General features: G+C 42.6%; 1 protein-coding gene across 4 annotated transcripts in view; it reads right to left on the bottom strand.

Moving 5' to 3' along the window:
• Positions 1-4,565: 4,565 nt before the first annotated feature.
• The window catches only part of LOC146967037 (sodium channel protein type 5 subunit alpha-like), a 468,832-nt gene continuing 454,327 nt past the window's right edge, over positions 4,566-19,070 (bottom strand). For 3 of the 4 annotated variants that reach the window (XM_085763723.1, XM_085763724.1, XM_085763725.1), the window contains exon 28: positions 4,566-6,781. In XM_085763723.1, the coding sequence (XP_085619849.1) occupies positions 5,490-6,781 (1,292 nt within the window). In that variant the 3' untranslated portion in view covers positions 4,566-5,489. The remainder of the gene's footprint in view (positions 6,782-19,070) is intronic. The other variant, XM_085763726.1, reaches the window with a different exon arrangement.

Genomic DNA, 19,070 nt, shown 5'->3' with positions numbered 1-19,070 from the left:
TGTTTTCCAGTGGACTTCAGTGAATCTGAACCTTTGTGACAGTGGTGTCATTGGCCAATCCGCTCTCTGCAGACTGACAAAGAAATCCACATCACTGATGTGACTTTTCTTATGTGAACCTCGTTTCTTTAGCAAAGAGCACAAGAATCTATTCAACAATCAGCCAACCAAATAATCAACCATACCCCCAATCATTCAATCAATGGGAAAACATGGCTTAGAGTGTTGGGGTGCATGTGTAGCAGGCACACTCTGGGTCTATTGCTACTTAAAACAGCCCTTCAGCACAACTGCATCCTGAAATGTGCCTCACAGCAGAATTCAGCAGTGTCTTTAGTATTTACCTAGTTTATATGGTTATCTATTCTTATGATATCTAGTAGAAATAGAGTCCAGACAGTGCCAGTATTTTTTTTCTTTTTCCATTTTGAAATTAGTCTAGTAAAGCATTTAGTAAAGATCCCTTGGGTGACCACGACAACAGAAACGGAGAGAGGAAGGTTGTTTGAAATATTGATATTGAAGCAGACTGAACAAACGCTGTACACACACACACACTTTGACACTTTATCTTATTAAAAACAAATAACAATGTTGCTTCAAAGCAGCTTCATGCCAATGTGTTCACCCATGAGTAAATCCACACTAACACTGTCGGGGCTGAATCAGCAAAACCAGAATTTATCAGATTTAACGCTCCAAATGTTATTGTGCATTTAAGTATTTTTTTCCAAATCAAACCCACAGTTGAGAAAAGCCTCTGTGCAGTTGAGTGTTTCCTAAGTATTCACTTAAAAGGTTATCAGCAAACAGTTATTGCTAGATGTGTTTTTTTTTGTTTCTCTGTGCAAAATAGGTAAAGAACTGTCTCGCTCGGCCTCCACTTCTCCTCCAGTGCACAGCTAGAATGTGCGAGAAAAAAAATCTTAAATAAAATAAATCATTCAACCGGAAAACAGTCAATAAATAAATAAATAAAATAACAAAACTGTGATTTGATTTGAAGAGTTTCCTTTTAAACAAAGATCAGGTAAAAAATTCTAGATCTCTTTTCTACATACTTTGATCTGCTAAATGTAAACTATGTACCGTAAAACACCAAATAAGGGCCCGGGCGTTTATTTGCTTAAATCGCTCAAATCAACAGGCGTTTATTAGGGACCTGCGTTTATTTGGGACCTGCGTTTATTAATAGTGTTCAACCTGGACCCCTCTTTCTGGGGAAAGAGCTTTCTCGAGGCATTACTGTAAATACGGCCAGGGCGGACTTGTTCTCTGTCTCGCTGACCTCCGCCGTCCTGGCCCGCACAGGTACCAGGAGACTGAGACCTCCCGTCATGTCGGTCCTCCGCCCTTCTTGATCCGCCGCAAGTTGCAAAAACCCTGCGGACGCCCAGTCTCTCCACTCCTCTCCCACACTTCAGCACCCGTTGGCTCGCACCACCGTCCTTTTTTTTTTTTTTTTTTTTTTGTTGTTGATTGAATGAAGTAGGTCTATAACTAATAATAATGCAACGTATAGCCTAACTGAATACGCGTATGAGTAATCAGAGAACAGTAGGCTGTTTACGCTACTTTTAAAAGGAGTCATTTAAAACGAGGAGCGAGCCGAGCCGACACTGTGCAGCCCAGGGCAGGTGCTGAAGTGCGGCTGAGAGGAGTGGACAGACCGGGCAGGAGCAACCAGCTGACGTCTCGTCGGTCCTCGGCCGACTTTAATGTCTAGAGACACCCGCTATATTTGCATAGAATATTTTTTGGCAACCAGAAAAACAATGTTTGACCTGGCGTTTATTTGGGATGGGCGTTTAATATAAAAAATATTTTGCTACACCCGGCGGTTAATTGGGACCGGCGGCAATTTGGGACTCGGCCATTATTTGAAGTTTTACGGTAGTTGAAAATGTATTTAAAGTTATTTCACTCCGAACGTCATGTATGGTCAAAACCGGTGGAATTGTACGTTTCCATGGTTTTCAGTCGTTGTCATAGTTGCGGTAAACGCATGGATCTATTAAAGGATAATTTCCGTTTTTTACAACCTGGACCTTATTTCTAGCATAAAATACGATAATTTTACCCACCCAGAAAACTTTGGTGTCATTTGGAGTTGTTTTGACGAAATTAGCCCCAGTGGAGCAGCGCGTATATCCGTATAATGCAAGAGCACGGGGCACGCAATGCAGCCTCTAAATAACACATTATCCGCTGCAAAACTCGTTCATTTCACCAATATTTTGTTATGATACACTAGTGCTATTCCCCTCCGAGCCCGTGGTGGCATGTTATCAACATCCGGGGTCTCCAGGGTGACCTACTAACCTCTGATCTGGATGATGTCATCTCCGACCGCTGCCCGGCTCATTCTGATAATAATCATTCAGCTTCGGCATTCAGGTCCATTTTCAGCTCAACTAGCCGGAGCTTTAGTGAGTCCAGGTTGAGGAGAGGAAGCCCGTGGAAGCTGAACTTCATCCAGCTGCTCATTTTGTTCTGACAAGTCAGAAACACGCAGAAACGAACTGTAGCGTTAGCAGTAGCAAGTTAGCCGCGCCAGGCTGCGGTCGGAGATGACATCATCCAGATAAGAGGTTAGTAGTCAACCTAGAGGCACCGGATGTTGATAACATGCCACCACGGGCTCGGAGGGGAATAGCACTAGTGTATCATAACAAAATATTGGCGAAATGAACGAGTTTTGCGGCGGATAATGTGTTATTTAGAGGCTGCATTGCGTGCCCCGTGTTCTCGCATTATACGGATATACGCGCCGCTCCACTGGGGCTAATTTCGTCAAAACAACTCCAAATGACACCAAAGTTGTCTGGGTGAGTAAAATGATCGTATTTTATGCTAGAAATAAGGTCCAGGTTGTAAAAAACGGAAATTATCCTTTAACGCTGGCTTTTAACACGGATGTCAATTTGTGTGATATCCATTGTTAAAAGCTGGTGTGATGATCCATGCGTTTTACAGATTTTCATTGAAAAAAAAAAAAATCCATGCATTTACCACGACTACTGAAACCATGGAAACAACATAAAATTCCACCGGAAGAGCAAAACCGGCTTACATTTTTGGAAAAAGGTGGATAGCTTCAATTAAACTTAATGACATGTAATTTTGCAGAGGCAGACTGCTGCTACAAACAGGAAACACTGTGTCAATTTTAGAAACTTAATCAGAAAACAGCTCCCAGATATTAATCACCCAATCAGATCAATCAATTTTTGGTTTATTTTCTTTGTTCTAAAATGAGACTCTTCAAATAATTCAGCAAAGGCAGAAAAGATTCCAGCTTTGTCACATTAGTGTCCTGGAAGAACCTGTTCAGCTGTACCCATTTTAAATCACACTTCTTGTGTATTTCAGAGTAACCCTACAAATGTTGACAGTTGTCATGAGCATCAGTTGTAAATGTATGTTTATCTAGTGACAACTTCACAGATATTTTCCAGAAAAAGAATCTAGTCTAAAATTGAAAAGATCACTTTCATGTACACCACTGAAACTGAAACCAACTAAGACGCTGTTGGTTTTGGTGGTTTGTTGACAGTAAGAAAAAGATTCAGCGTTATCCTATAAGAGGTCAACAGTCCAAAATGTCCAAATCTGCTCAAAAAAAAAAAAAAAAAAAATTGAAATTCCAATGGTAAATAATTTATCATTTGAATTTATGGACTGACCTGTTGTCTCACTGATAATCAGCAAAACATGATAAAAATAAAAACAAAACATGTCTATATTCCAGTTGTGTTCTGAAGATGAGGTTTTTCCAGGGCACTGATGCTTGACTAAATTCTAATTCATGAAGAACAAATTGAGCTTTTATTATGACTGAATGGGCTGTAATCTTGATGTAGATGAGCTGAGTTGATTGTCGCATTCTGGTCAGGACAGGCTGGTAGACCCCACAAATACCTAAGACCCAGTTAGCATTGAGAACCTGGTTCAGGATGTTGTGTGTGCTGAGCCAAAAGACCAGATGGAAAGTGAATAGTAACAGTGGGTGATTTGTCAAAATCAATGTGTATAGTTCATATAGGGACACTGAATCATGTAATGAAGAAAAAACTGTTTGTGGCATTACAAAAAGCACAATTGCAACATGGAAGTTCTACATAAATATATTTCTTTGTTCACATGGTTTTGTTGCACTGAACAATATTAACCCTGTTTTGAGAAAAAGGGAATTAAGCCGAATGTTGAGGCCACTGTATTATTGCAAAATGAAAGCTTAATTAATATATGATATAATGCAGCCACATTATTTCGGTCTAGTTTGACTAAAGAGAATAAGAACACTTAATCACTTGATGTATTTCTTCTTTTTTTATTCAGAAATATTTGATTTATCTTAACATAAAACACACACAACTTCTTTGTCTTGTTTACAGGCCTGTAACCACCCATCTACTGTTCAAATTTTTTTGCAGCTGGAAATTTTAACTTATAGACAAATCACCCACTGACAAAAGAACTGATGAGGTTGTTCACCACCAGGGCAAAATACAGGCTAAAGGAGTCTGGGACCGTGTAGAAAATCTTGTTGTGCACTTGTTCTTGGTGTAAGCTCAAAATAAATACATCCCAGGCTCCCTCGTCAGCATGACATTACCCTGGTGCAGTAAACTGACAGCACATGTAAACTCAAAAGTGCAAAACTGCCAACAAAAAACAGATGAAGTTGCTGTTCAGGTTTTTAAGATTTTTTCTCCCCAACCGCACTCCACTCATCTATTACAATGTGGTAGTTGAGCCACTTTTTCATAGCCAGTGCCACTCCTAAGTCAAAAGAGAGAGACTGCTTATCTTTTTTTCTTCAACTTACTCTAGAAAATATAAAAAATAGTAATAATTGTACCGCTATTAAAAGATTGGTAACATCAACAAAGTTATACTTTTACTACGAAAACATTTCTTTACATATTATTTTCCCTCCTCTCTTGATTCTCAATCAATCAGCAAACCATCAACATGTCGACAAATACCGCCAGGAATATGTCACAGCTAAGTGTACTCTGAGAATATTGATCTTCTGTGGGAAGGCACAACCCCCCAGCCCAATAAATGATGGATAACATCTGTGATGTAATTGTTCTGACCCCTCTGAGTCACTGTAGCTGAGGTCGAAAGTAAGTGTCCCAAACTCTTGGCTTCAGTCAAGGGGATTCAGAGGTGCTTCTGGTCTTTTATTCCAATGAAGGCAGATTTGACTTGACAGATGGGGTTTCCCTTTCTGTGTCTGCAGTTGTTCCTCTTCCCTTTAAAAAACATGAGTCCAGAAATCTCCACAAGGAACAGTTAATAGCATTAAAGGTAGTAAGTATTCCACTTTGTTTACTCTTGACGACCCTTGAGGCAGCTTCTTGCTCATAGCTTCCACCTGGTGCCTCCTCAGCTATGGTACATTCAGTAAACAAATGAACAAAGAGGCTTAACCCAAAATCAATCTCATAGGTTTTTTTTTTTTTGCTCCTCAGTTCCCACTATGGTACGATTTCCTGCTGTCTGTCAGACTTGACCATTCTTGGCGATTGTTCGCCGCCTGCAGTGATGACTGTTTCTGTGTCGACAGCAAGGGAATGAAAGATTTCAGATGTGGCTCGTGTCACACTGTCATAAGATGGTGGAGATGAGGTGGAAGAAATTGTCTCAGAGCGCTCAATCCCTAACAAGCTTGAGCCATAGTTTTCCCTCATCATGGCAGCAATCAGTCCTTCTTTCTCGGGTGCATTTTCACTTAACACTGCCTCACCACCTTCCTCATCATCATCCCCTGCATGCCGAGGTGTGGTGATCTGGCGATACAAGTATGAGGCAGCCTTCATCTGCCGCCTCATCAAGTGTCTGCGGTAGCACCTCTGGATCACTGTGGCAGAGACTTCTTCCTGTTTGCGCCTTAGAGTTGTTGTGATTGGCTCGTAAGAGATCTTGGACGGGTTGGCCATCATGAACTTCTCCTCCATCTGCTGCTTTAGGGCATCCATCTCGCCTGACTCTCCCAAGACTCGCTTGGTGAAGGCAAAGAGAATGTCCAGGCAGTGGATCTTGTCCCCACTGACCATAGGCAAGTCCATGGAGATCAATTTGATCTTGTTAGGCTTGGCAATGCGCAGTGGCTCTGACAGTGAGTCGGCAAAGTCAGACAGTTTGGCGTACTCAATGAACTGTGTGGCCTCAGGATCAAACTTCTCCCAAACCTCATAGAACATCTCAAAGTCGTCCTCACTCAGCGGCTCGGTGCTCTCCTCTGTGGCCACGCTGAAGTTCTCCAGGATGATTGCAATGTACATGTTCACCACAATGAGGAAGGAGATAATGATGTAAGTGACAAAGAAGGTGATGCCTACTGATGGGTTCCCACAGTTCCCCCGGACTGTGGTGCCAGTGTGGGGGATGTTGGGATTGCACTCCTCAGGGGAGTTGTTGAGGATGGGGCTGAGCAAACTATCCCACCCAGCAGAGGTGGTGATCTGAAACAAGCAAATCATACTGTTCCCAAATGTCTCAAAATTAAACATATCATCGATACCAGCCTGCCGTTTCACGTAGGCAAAGTTAGCCATACCAAAGATGGCGTAGATGAACATAACCAGGAAGAGGAGGAGTCCAATGTTGAAGAGAGCAGGAAGGGACATCATAAGGGCAAACAGTAACGTCCGGATGCCTTTGGCACCTCTGATGAGACGCAGAATGCGTCCAATTCGGGCCAGTCGGATCACTCGAAAGAGGGTTGGTGACACAAAGTACTTCTCAATAATGTCAGCAAGGACAATGCCTGAAAAACAGATTGAAAGAAGAAGATGTAAGTTATGTAGGCTGATCTCATTTATTTTACTGAAATTACTAAACAGAGCCATATGGAGAGAATTTTGTTCCTTTATTATTCAATCTAATAGAATAGATTGGAAACCAAAAAAGAGATTTGAGAGCAAAAGAGAAATTATTAGGCTACAGTATTTTAATTAGTTTTTCCACATCTGTACATTTTCTTCACCACTTTTTATTTTTCGTATAACATTCATTTATTTGCGGATCGGGAGTGAGTGAGCAAGCCAGAGATGCACAGCAGATTTTATGGTTGCCGACTGGCAAAAACTGAAAGAGGGGCTTGCAAATAACTCTGTTTACATTACAGGTCTCACACAAACAAACAAAAAACATCCAGTATGTTAAGTCTCAGCTCTGCCATGGCGAGGGCGCACGATCATATGGTTTTAGTTTATGAACCTCACAATTATTCCTCTTTCCTCTTGTTTGAATAGGGCAAGTAAAGCCTGGTTTATGCTTCTGCGTCGTGGCGACGGCGGACCTACGGCGTAGACCCGACGCCGTCGTTGAGCATTTAAAGTTCTGCGTTGAGGGAACGCGTTGCTTCAGGTCATAGTAAACAATGTCAACTGAAAAACAAACGCTTTTATTGCAAATGTTGAAGCGCAGAGTTTGAGAACAACAACGACTGGTTTGAGACCGAGTTTACTGAAGACAAGCTGAAGAAAATGGAGGAGAAAAGTGAAAGAGGGGCAGTTGCGGTGGAGGCTATGTGCTGGAAATGGAAGCTAAAAGTGACAAGAGGGAGAGAGCTGGTGGAGTCTAAATGCTGGACCTGGGGGAATCAAGTGGTCAGTGTGGTGGTCACTGCCTGTCAGTGGCCGCTGAAACCAGATGTTTATGCTGTCAGTTGGCCACGGTGTGTTGTCAGTGCGTGATTCGCAGTAACCGCACTGACGCATGCTGACGCCGGCGCAAATCACGCGAGATTTGGACGGACCAGGAAGAGGAGCTTCGAGAAGCTTCCGCTACAAACAAGCTTAAAATATAGACTTATTTAATTTTTTTCGGGACAATTACGCAATTTGGGGCTTCAGCACAAGACGGACATTACATACGAGCATCATGGAGGTATTTGGATGTTTTTTTGTGTGTGTTTTTTTACGAAGAGCTCCGGTGTCCCTTTGCAACCGTTATATGGACATGCACTGCTATGCCGAGACCCCCTGTAACTCAGAGAAGCCACGGAGGAATCTGAAACTTCTTCCAGCCCTTAGTCAACATGAGGGTGAGTAGATAATGAGCGAAATATCATTCTAGGGTGAACTATCCCTTTAAGTTTTTGTGTACTGTGATTCTAAGGAGCCACAGTGAGAGCTGAGTGGCCGGTGCCAACAGAAGAAGGACGTCATGTAAAGTTATGGAGCTGTGATGATGATGAAACCAGAAAACCTCTAATGAAGAACAGACCAACTGTTTGTTTATTATTCTATGTCCACATTTGACCCCACACTTTTTAGGGTGAACATACAATTGATAGTGAAGATTTTGAAGCAGCTATTTTCATAGTCCAGTTAATACAAATGTTTTATTCAAAAGAAAGTTAATGTGATTAAATTGTAGTATTTCTTTTACATAATACCATAACGGTTACACCCCGCCTTTCCGAAGCCCCGCCTTTCCGACAATAGACTTCCATTCATCGTAATAGCGGGGTTTTCTATTTTTTCTAAAGACCCCGCTACTCCGAAAAGGCTATTGGGGGAAACCCCCAGTGCGCAGTGCGCATTGATCCTTTTTTCCTTTTTGGGGTCAAACGGATCATGTGCATAATTAACTGCAAAACAAGCAAATACTTCATATTAATGACATAATGTTCATTATGCTTAGCCTGTCTAGCCTCTACCTGGTCTTCTTACTAAACTTAACCAACTCCTTTCTTCATTGCCTAAGCCCAACCAAAGCATCTCCCTCAGTCAGCTGTCAGCACGAGCGGCGGCTGCAGCAGCCTCGCGCCCCTGTGAGCTCAAGCCGGGTTCAGCCGCGCTCGAGCGGCGCAGGGGGGGAGAAAAAAAGTGTATTCCTTTTACTGTGTGGAGATCTCCAACAACGGAGTCGGGGAGAAAGCAAGTGGGACAGATCTGCCCAGTCCCTGAGCAGCGCACGTTTCACAGACAAGCCACAAAGCAGAATGTAAACAACATCACGTGGTTCAGCACCTTCGACATTGGACAGCTGCGGGGGGACTGTGTCGGAACAGCGGTGTTTCGAAGTGGGGGTATTTCGGAACGGGGACAGCTCTCCATTCCGACACACCTCCACTTCGACACCCCGCTGTTCCGAAATACCCCCACTTCGAAACACCGCTACTCCGACACCCCCTCCTCCCCCCCGCAGCTGTCCAAGGTGCTGAACCGCGTGACGTTGTTTACATTCTGCTTTGTGGCTTGTCTGTGAAACGTGCGCTGCTCAGAGACTGGGCAGATCTGTCCCACTTGCTTTCTCCCAGACTCCGTTGTTGGAGATCTCCCACACGGTTCCAGGGTGCCATTCCGAAGGGCCGCCACTCCGAACGTTTACTTTAATTTGTCGGAATGCCGACCCTTAATTATTTATGGGAAAAGGGTGCCATTACGAACCTGAAAGAAAGGGTGCCATTCCGAACCTGAAAAAATCTTGAATGGTTTACGGCACGGAGTAAATGAGTTTAATTGTGGTGGTAGCGTAGTGGTCAGAGCCTCTGCTTTTGACGCGGTGGATCAGGGTTCGACTCCCGGGGGAGATACATATTAACTGCGATTTTATTGGCCTCTACCTAACCTTTTCACTAAACTTAACCAACTCCTTTCTACATTGCCTAAACCTAACCAAAGCACAGAGCAAGGACATTTATTTTCAGCAGGAGTGCCGCGGCTGCATCAGACCATGGATGTAATGCATTAGACTCGCACCTGGGTGAAACTTTGGAGGCGGAGGGGGAGGGATATAGTAGGAGGGGCCGGTCGGGCGCTGTCCCCGCGGCGCGTCGTGTCAAGCCGGGCAGGAAGTCAAACCACGAGAGAATCCGGTCAATTTTCAAAATAAAACACATTCGGAATGGCGGCCCCTCGGGAAGTTCGAAATGACGGACCTTCGGGAATTTTCGGACTGGCAGACCGTCGGAATGGCGGTCCTTCGGAATGGCGGTCGCCCCCCCTCCCACACAGTAATAGAAATACACTTTTTTTCTTTTTCTCCCCCCCTCCTCCGCTCGAGCGCGGCTGAAGCCGGCTTGAGCTCACAGGGGCGCGAGGCTGCTGCAGCCACCGCTCGTGCTGACAGCTGACTGAGGGAGATGCTTTGGTTGGATTTAGGCAATGAAGAAAGGAGTTGGTTAAGTTTAGTAAAAAGACCAGGTAGAGGCTAGACAGGCTAGAAGCATAATGAACATTATAAGTCATTAATACAGTATGAAGTATTTGCTTGTTTTGCAGTTAATTATGCACATGATCCGTTTGACCCCAAAAAGGAAAAAAGGATCACTGCGCACTGCGCACTGCACAGCCTCTGGTTCCTTTCTGATTAGGTCCGTCTGTCCGTTCGGAGTGGGGGGGTTTCCCCCACTGGCCTTTTCGGAGTAGCGGGGTCTTTAGAAAAAATAGAAAACCCCGCTATTACGATGAATGGAAGTCTATTGTCGGAAAGGCGGGGCTTCGGAAAGGCGGGGTGTAACCTTTCGGAACAGCGGGGTGTCGAAATCGAGGGGTGTCGGAATGGAGAGCTGTCCCCTACCATAACGTCATGCAATATGTAATGTGACACTTTGGTGAATTATTGTTTTCAGTATCATAGATTAGTTGACAAGAAACATCAGGAAAGCACAAACTCTGATATTCATCTCTGGATGCTTTATTATCATTTCAAGGAGGGTACCATTAAACATTTGTATTTTTCTTGTAATCAAAGCATACATAGAAATAGTCCTGGAAGTTTTTCCTGAATTTATTATTGATTACAGCAGTGTGTTGTGGCCTTCATGTTACTGTACAGATCTGGTCCATTAAAAATCAGTTAAGCAAATCTTAGTAAATAAATTAATTTCATGTTTAAACTGCACACATTTTTTTTTTTTTTTTTAGCATTTTACAGCACTGAAAACGTTTTATAAGCTGTGGATGATGTAAAGGTGAGCCATACTGTCAAAAGACAAGCTTGTATTATATTAGCTGAATTTCCAGTGCAAAATCATTTTGGTAACCTGCAAAAAACACGTGCATAATAGGAATGTAAAATAATAGCTAACCGAGTGAATGCAGTGTAACCTATGAGTGTAACATGGTTGACAGGTGGGAGCCCCAGCAGCCGATCATCAGGTGAGGTACGTCAAGTCCAGGAACCCGCCAGTCTAGTATATGTGTTGCAGCTTTACAGTTCGAGACAGAAACATAAGTCTCCGGGTTCTGTAAAACAATTTAAAACACAATAAAATATAAAAAAACGGATGCCCTAAAAAGACAGGACAGACACAAGATTGATTCTCAACATGTATAGGTTCCCACTGCAAATCAAAACTGTGGAATAACAGTATTTTTTTCTCACTAAACCCCCCCCCAAAAAAATGTAGCAAAATGACTTTTTTGCACATATTGAACCTAAAACTAACAAAGCCTGTAAGTTATTGCATATAAAACAACATCATAATTAAATACATAAAAAAAAATCAGTTGCATTCATTTCTAATGGCTCTATCTGCAGCTTTCCATGGTCATTTCTAGGGGGAAAAAACCCATTACTTTTCTGCTGTTTTGATACCCCTCCACCTAGCCATGTGGATTAGTTTACAACGAAGCCAGTGAAAAAGCAATACAGGGAGCGTGAATAACGTTACAATGTTACAACGTGTCCGTCATAAAAGATTGTTGATTGATACAGGTTGTTTGTGTCGCGGTGCTGCAGAGAGGAGAGCTGGGACACTGGGGCGGCGGCCAGGTAACTGATGTTGCAAGGTTGGTTTTCAGTCGTGAGACGAAGACAGAGAGCCTCCGTTGTCACGGTAACAAGTCATGTAGTGAACGATCATCATGTTTACATTACGTTAAAATAGGCTACATTTACTGGACTCTTTTTGAAGAAAAAAAAAAAGGCGTCCCAAACAACAGTCTGTTATTCATAACAGCGGTCTGTTTTACACAGATATCCCTTAATCCCTTGCCTCTACCAAAGAGGTAATGATATCGGAGATCAATGTTAAGTAAATTACTAGGTTTTTAAACAATGCTATTAATCAATAACGTTATTAGCCTACTTACATGTAAATCTTCAGGAGTCACTGCCACTGTTCCGTCCTGTGTCTTCCCAGAGAATTTCAAATATCGTAGACTGGCTGGTCTTCTTCTTCTTCTTCTTCTTCTTCTTCTTCAATTTGCCGCTAACACAGAGCTTCCTGTCTGTGGCGGAAAAAGGCAAGGGGGTAGATCGGACTACACGCAGGCGTAGCTCACAGTCGGCCATATGAGGACGGGCAACTTGCTCTGACTCTGGCTGCAGTTACAGTGCAGTAGATAGGTGATCCAGTCATCTGCACTAAAAAAACGATTCATATCTCTGTGAAAAATAAATCAGTATGTAGATATTACTTTAACTATTTGCATAATGTCACTATAATGTTACTTTTACAAAAAAAATACATTATTAAAATTATCCGTGATTCTAAATATGCTGCATCATAACTGCATAAACGTTCATAAAAATCAAACCGTTTTGAAATCGGACAAAAACTGAGCAAGTTATGGTCATTATAGCAGAACATGCACCATAGGCTTAATGCTCTGAGGGAGAGAGTTGCCCGTCCCAAGATGGCCGCCGTACTGGCTACGCTTTGTCATTGGGAAACAGCTGCGGGTGAGTCATCTAGTTCTTATATATATCTATGGAAAAAGGCACCCACGTGGGGGGTGTTTCTGTTTGCCGTTGTGACCAATCATAAGAGGGCAGGCCTGGCCCCTTGGTTCCGCCCCCAAACTGTCAAAAGTCTGTGACTCGAGCGAGCAGAAGTGAACATGAGCGCACAGAGGGAGAGAGCTGCTGCAGCCAGCGCGCGCACAGCAGCTCCTGTGCGCGTGCTGTAGAGTTGAATATACACATCAAGATGCATTTTTTAGCTCTTGCTGTGTATTTTTTTTTTTTTTTAAAGTATATATTTTTTGGCTTTTCATGCCTTTATTCGATAGGACAGTTGAGAGTGTGACAGGAAATGGGAGGCAGAGATGGGGGGAATGACATGCAGGATAGGGCCGTCCGACGCGGGACTCGAACCGGGGCCGCCTGCAGCGAGGACTATAGCCTCAACACATGGGGCGGGTGCTCTACCAACTGAGCTAAACTCCGCCCCTTGCTGTGTATTTTTACTCGCTCGCACCTGCCTTTACGCTCTCGGTTGTTGAATTTGTGCGGGCGAGGACTAAAAAAGTGCGCGCGGCAGTTAACTCTGCGCTTGTGATATAAGATAATTTGCGCCTATGTGTGTTTTATCGCTCGCTCGACTTATGACACAAATATGACGCCATAGGATAACTAGTATAATGAAAGCAACCTCTGTAACAAATTACTTTTGGAATAAAGTAATCAGACGTGATTAGTTTAAAAATGAGTGTAATTTAATTAGGACACTTTATGTGGACTAATCCATATTTATATTTGACAGGTATCTTTTAACAGGAGACTCCTTCAGGACGATTGCCTTCAGCTACCGTGTGGGATTTTGTACTGTGGCCAGAATTGTGCGGAGTGTGTGTGAGGCAATCTGGAACTGTTTAAGGGAGGAGTACATGCCTGTTCCTGGAGTTCAAGCCTGGAAAAAAATTGCATCTGACTACGAAAAGATGTGGGCATTCCCAAACTGCGTTGGTGCAATAGACGGGAAACACGTCGTTATCCAGGCCCCTCCCTCCAGTGGCAGCCAGTACTGGAACTACAAAGGCAGTGTCTCTATTGTACTCCTGGCAGTAGTGGACGCCCACTATCGATTTATTGTAGTGGATGTGGGTGCCTATGGTAGGAGCAGTGATGGGGGCATCCGAGCTACTTCTGCTTTTGGGAAGACATTGCTGCACGGAAACATCTGTCAAAGCATCTGTCAGCTGAGAAGAGAGTCTTCAATCTGCGGCTATCTCATGCTAGGCGTATGGTGGAGTGTACTTTTGGAATACTAGCAACCCAGTGGAGGCTGTACAGGAGGGTGCTTGGGGTGTCGCCACAGGTAGCAGAGGAAGTAGGAAAAGCCACATACATCCTCCACAATTTTCTGCAGCGGGATGTTGAATGCAATGACGTCCCCCACACACCAACTCCATCAGATCCCCAGGGTGTCTTTATTAATCAAAAATAATTATCCTATAATATAATTCTATGTCAATAAATAATCATTTAAATGTCTTTGATTGGTCTGATTGTGTGTGTGTGTTTGTGTGTGTGTTTACAAGAGTGTTTTAATTATCAGTTTCAAATTCAAGACAAGACAATTTGTTGTATTTTTAGACGGGCTTGAGCTTTATTTCGATTAGACAGCCTTCTTTAATGATGGTGCAAGGGACAGCAAAAAGTGCTCATCCTCATCAGGTTCTTTGTGATTATTTAGTGTGTCAATTATTGTTTGCCGATATGCAGTCAGATTAGGAGTGGTGGCACTTGTCTCCCTCTCTTGGGGGCTGGAGGTTCAGTGTCCGGGGGGGGGGTAGGGGCAGTGTGACATCCTCTTCCTCACTCTCAATCTGTGGAAACAAAACACACATCGTAAACAAAATGTTTTTTTTTTGTTGTTGTTGGGGTTTTTTATTTTTTTTACATTTTTCCAGTCAAACTTTTTAATTCTGGCACCTAGACCAACAATGTAAACTGAGATTAAAAAAAAGAAAAGAAAAAAGACATAGGCTAAAAAGAATAACAAGAATACACACAAATAAAAGACCTCCTTAACTGACCTCTGCCTGACTCTGAGGAGAGATCATTGGCCTTAAGAGAGACATCACCTCCTCTGACACCTCAGGCTCAGACTCCAGAAAAGACGACGCTCCTGGCTGACTGTAGTTACTACTAGTAGGCCTTTCTTTTAAATGCGGCTCAAGAAAGCTGAGCACTGTCAGGTATTCCCACTTTTTTTATATTCTTTAGCAGACCCGCTCTTCTTCTCCAGCTCACTGCGCCTCTCTTTTGCATATCTGTCTCTGAGATACTTCCACTTCTTTCTGCACTCTTGTTCTGCACAGATTTACATGAAAAGGTAAACCTAAACTGATTGACAGTATATTTAAAAACACAGTTACACGACTACACTACCAACTGCATAGAACGTTGGTCACTATGTAACGGAGACTAACGGCAGCAGCGTATGTACGTTATACAGAGGTAGATAAACAACAACAAAATAAATACCTGTTATTCTGACAGACGTGGCCACATTCCTCCATGCCTTTGCCTTTGCCGTCTGATCATGATATTGTTTCATGGACAGATCATAAATGACCGGGTTGTCAGCGACGGCCAATATAATCCGCTCCATCTCGTCCGCTGCCATGTCTCCGGTTGTGTTGCTGCAGTAACGTACGTCCCGCTTCTTCTGGATTCTGATTGGCTGTTCTAAAAGTTCAACAGATTTCAACTCTGAGCGCTGTGACAAAAAAAGGAAGCGCTCAGAGCGCTTTTTCCGCCAAGGGCACTGAGCGCTGTGAGTGCCGAACTCAATAGGGTTTGAATGGAAAGTAGACGCCCAGAGCGCTAAAAACGCGTCTGGTGGACACGCCCCTTAAAGGGGAACTATGCAAGTCTGCTCGCTTTTCCGCTGTTTTGGTTACGCTCCTCTCGCCCATGTGCATCTGTTTACAATGAAGTCGGCAAAAAATCAATAGATGCGTGTGTTTGTGTAGTTTTAACCGTCATGAACAAGAGATTACGGGTTACGGAGCGCGTTTGAGTCGCGGTGCAGAGAGGAGAGCTGGGACACCGGGGCGGTGACCAGGTACTACACTGATGTTACAAGGTTGGTTTTCAGTGAGACGCCAGGTGAAGACAGAGAGCCTCCGTTCTCACTCTAACAAGTCACAAGTCATATAGTTAACCATCACAATTACTCCGGAGCTTTTAAAAAAAAAATTAAATATATTTTGGCGTTTTGCCTTTTTATTTGAGAGTACACAGTAGAGATAGACAGGAAAGGGGGAGGCAGAGAGAGGGGGAATGACATGCAGGAAAGAGCTGCCCGACACGGAACTCAAACCGGGGGCCGCCTGCGGTGAGTACTGTAGCCTCTACATGGGGCGGCCGCCCTCTCTGGAGCTTTTTAATTAAAGACCCCCTCCCTTGAAAATTGTGTTTTTTATGCTTTTCACTCAGAAGGAGAGCCCTGGGAAATGGCACAGGTTTTGTGATTTTGGCTAAAAACTTCATAATCACAATTTAAAGACCACAGAGAATGTTTTAAAATAACCAAAAAGGGTCGCGGGAGGGGGACTTTAAAGGATCCATCACCTGGTATTTATATTGGTTTTAGGTGTTGAAAGGGTCTTAAATGTACATTTTTGAGAAATAATATGCAACATTCACCTTTATTTATCCCTATTTGTGTACCCAATTTTGCTCTCGCGAGAAAAACATGCGATCTTGTTTTACAGATTGTCATTGAAAAAAAAAATTCCATGCATTTACCGCGACTACTGAAACCATGGAAAATATAAAAAATATAAAATTCCACAGGAAGAGCAAAACCGGCTTACGTTTTTGACATTCAGAAAAAGGTGGATATATAAATAAATAAAATGTAATGCAGGCTGATCGGTTCATTGTAAAACATGTATTTATTGATGTAAATGTGGTGATTTCTGTACATACAGAGCCCCGAGGCAGCACCACTCCTCGGGGGGCAACCGCCATTCTGACATACCGCCATTCCGACATTGGGCCCTAATTGTCGGAATGGCAACACTTTACCCTTTAATAAACATCCCATCATTCCGACAATTTTCTTCTCCTAAGGTCGGAATGGCGGTATCTTTTTCTCTTTTAAACGTGTTGCCATTCCGACAAATCTTTTAAAAGCCTACCCCACCCCACCGCACCCCCCCCCAAAAAAATAAAATAAAATAAAAATAAATAAATAAATAGGCCTAACACGATTTTGCACTAATGATATGCCGGCGCAAAATAGCAGTTTGCCCACGTTTGTCCAGTGCATCTCATTAAAGCACACAGATTAGTCAGATAATTCAAACGGCAGACGATTTCAAAGCCTCAGATTTTAAGCAGAGGGACTCCACAACCTCGTAAACCAACGAAGGAGGAGATAGGCTTGAACGGGAAGCAGACCGTGCTTTCAATCACACACTCCGAACCCACTTGTTGCACTTTAGAAAATATAATTCGGGGGGGGGGGGGCTTACAAACATGTACCAAAACGGCTCCAAAATACGCACAAAAATCCAAAAGAAACGAAAATTAACTAAAAGATTAACTAAACAGGTCGGTGTTTTACGCATGCCTCTGTGCGTCTGGCACATGCGTCTTGTAGCTCTCCCACATTGGTTTGTGAATGAAAACTATATGTTCAGCTCCCCTTACATGTGAAATGTATTACTTATTAGGGCCACGGGCAATCGCACCGGGCACTGGTCCCAACAGCTATGAAATAGTTGCAGGGACCAGTGCCCGGGCTGTATTCACACTATTGTTATTCTGTTCGGCAATTTTCTTTATATTTTTTATTTCATATATTCATATTTTTTATTATTTATTTTTTCTAATGAAAACGTGCAGCTTTTTTTGAACTTTATCGGCATTACTTTTCTCTTTTTAACTATTTATACTTTTTAAAATATTTAACTTTTTCTGATTTTTTTCAGCTTTATAATGTGTGTGTGTTGCGTCTAACGAGCAGAGCTAGAGTGGTGCTAGAGTGGAGAGAGGCAAAAAAACATTCTAGAGTTTTTCTGGCTAAACTGTCAGCATGGCCACAAATTAAACTCTAGACAAATTATTTTCTCCAGTTTTGTAGCCACACTTGTCTTCTGGCTAAAATTCTGGTCAAAAATGCAAAGAGACTTAGATAATAATTTTAAATATTTTTTAAATGCAGCCAGGGAGCTCTCTGCTCTCATTCAGCCCAATGCATTTTTTTCACATCAGCAGGAGAAGGAGCTCAACTTTGTAACTTGCTGTTAAGTGCTTTTTAATTCATTTTAATTCACCAAAAAATAGTCACAGGTCACAAAAAAGTCCTCTTCTTACTTGGTGTGGCTAATTTATACTAATTTCTTTTTGTTTTAAGCATCATTGAAAAATCTCACATTCATCAAAGTCTCAACCTCTCTTCTTCACAACTCCACTGTAGTGTAGGGGTTAGGGTGGCTGCTTGCCAACCCTAAGGTCACTGGTTCGAATCCAATGGAAGAACTCTTGTTATGTTATGTTGAATTCTGCTCTCCTCCCCCGCCTTCAATTGGTTACAGGTGTTTGTTATCTCCTTGATTACTCGTACCAGTTTGCAGCACATCATCACATTACAATGAATGACAACAGTCTTAAAAGCAGTGTGCTCTCTGTAGCTGAGTGGCAGAGTAAAGGCTTAGTGATCATATGGTCATGGGTTCGATTCCTGCCTCAGTCATTTCACATCATTGCTTGACTTTTGATTCCAATTATTCAGCTGTCATTGGACAGTCTTTGATTCCTCATAGTATAAAGCTCATTGTGACTCAGGTTCTCTGTGGCCATATGGTTAGTGTGTTAGGTGTTGTGCTATTTCAACAATTCATATATCAAAACGTGCAGCTTTTTTTGAACTTTATCGGCGTTACTTTTCTCTTTTTAACTATTTATACTTTTTAAAATATTAAACTTTTTCTGCAAATTAAACTCTAGACAAATTATTTTCTCCAGTTTTGTAGCCACACTTGTCTTCTGGCTAAAATTCTGGTCAAAAATGCAAAGAGACTTAGATAATAATTTTAAATATTTTTTAAATGCAGCCAGGGAGCTCTCTGCACATCATCACATTACAATGGCAACATGCTTATATCTGTGCTCTCTGTGGTGAAGTGGCAGAGTAAAGGTTTAGTGATCATGAGGTTGTGGGTTCGATTACTGGTTCAAATCTTGCCTCATCAACAATTATAGTGAATTATTTTCCCAGTCGTCCTCTGTTGACTTCTGATAACTTGCTTCATGTTGAAACTGCTGCTCTCAGCCTGAAATTCACAGAAATCTTCATTCTAAGTCTTACTTGGTGTGGCTAATTTCTGCACTTTCCTTACCTTTTTTTTTTAAGCAGG

The sequence above is a fragment of the Trachurus japonicus genome, chromosome 20 (genome assembly GCF_045865225.1).
Source record: "Trachurus japonicus isolate A0001 chromosome 20, Traja_1.0".
Lineage (NCBI taxonomy): Eukaryota > Metazoa > Chordata > Actinopteri > Carangiformes > Carangidae > Trachurus > Trachurus japonicus.
Note: the sequence above shows the minus strand (reverse complement) of the source record. Positions and strands in the feature narration are given on the sequence as shown.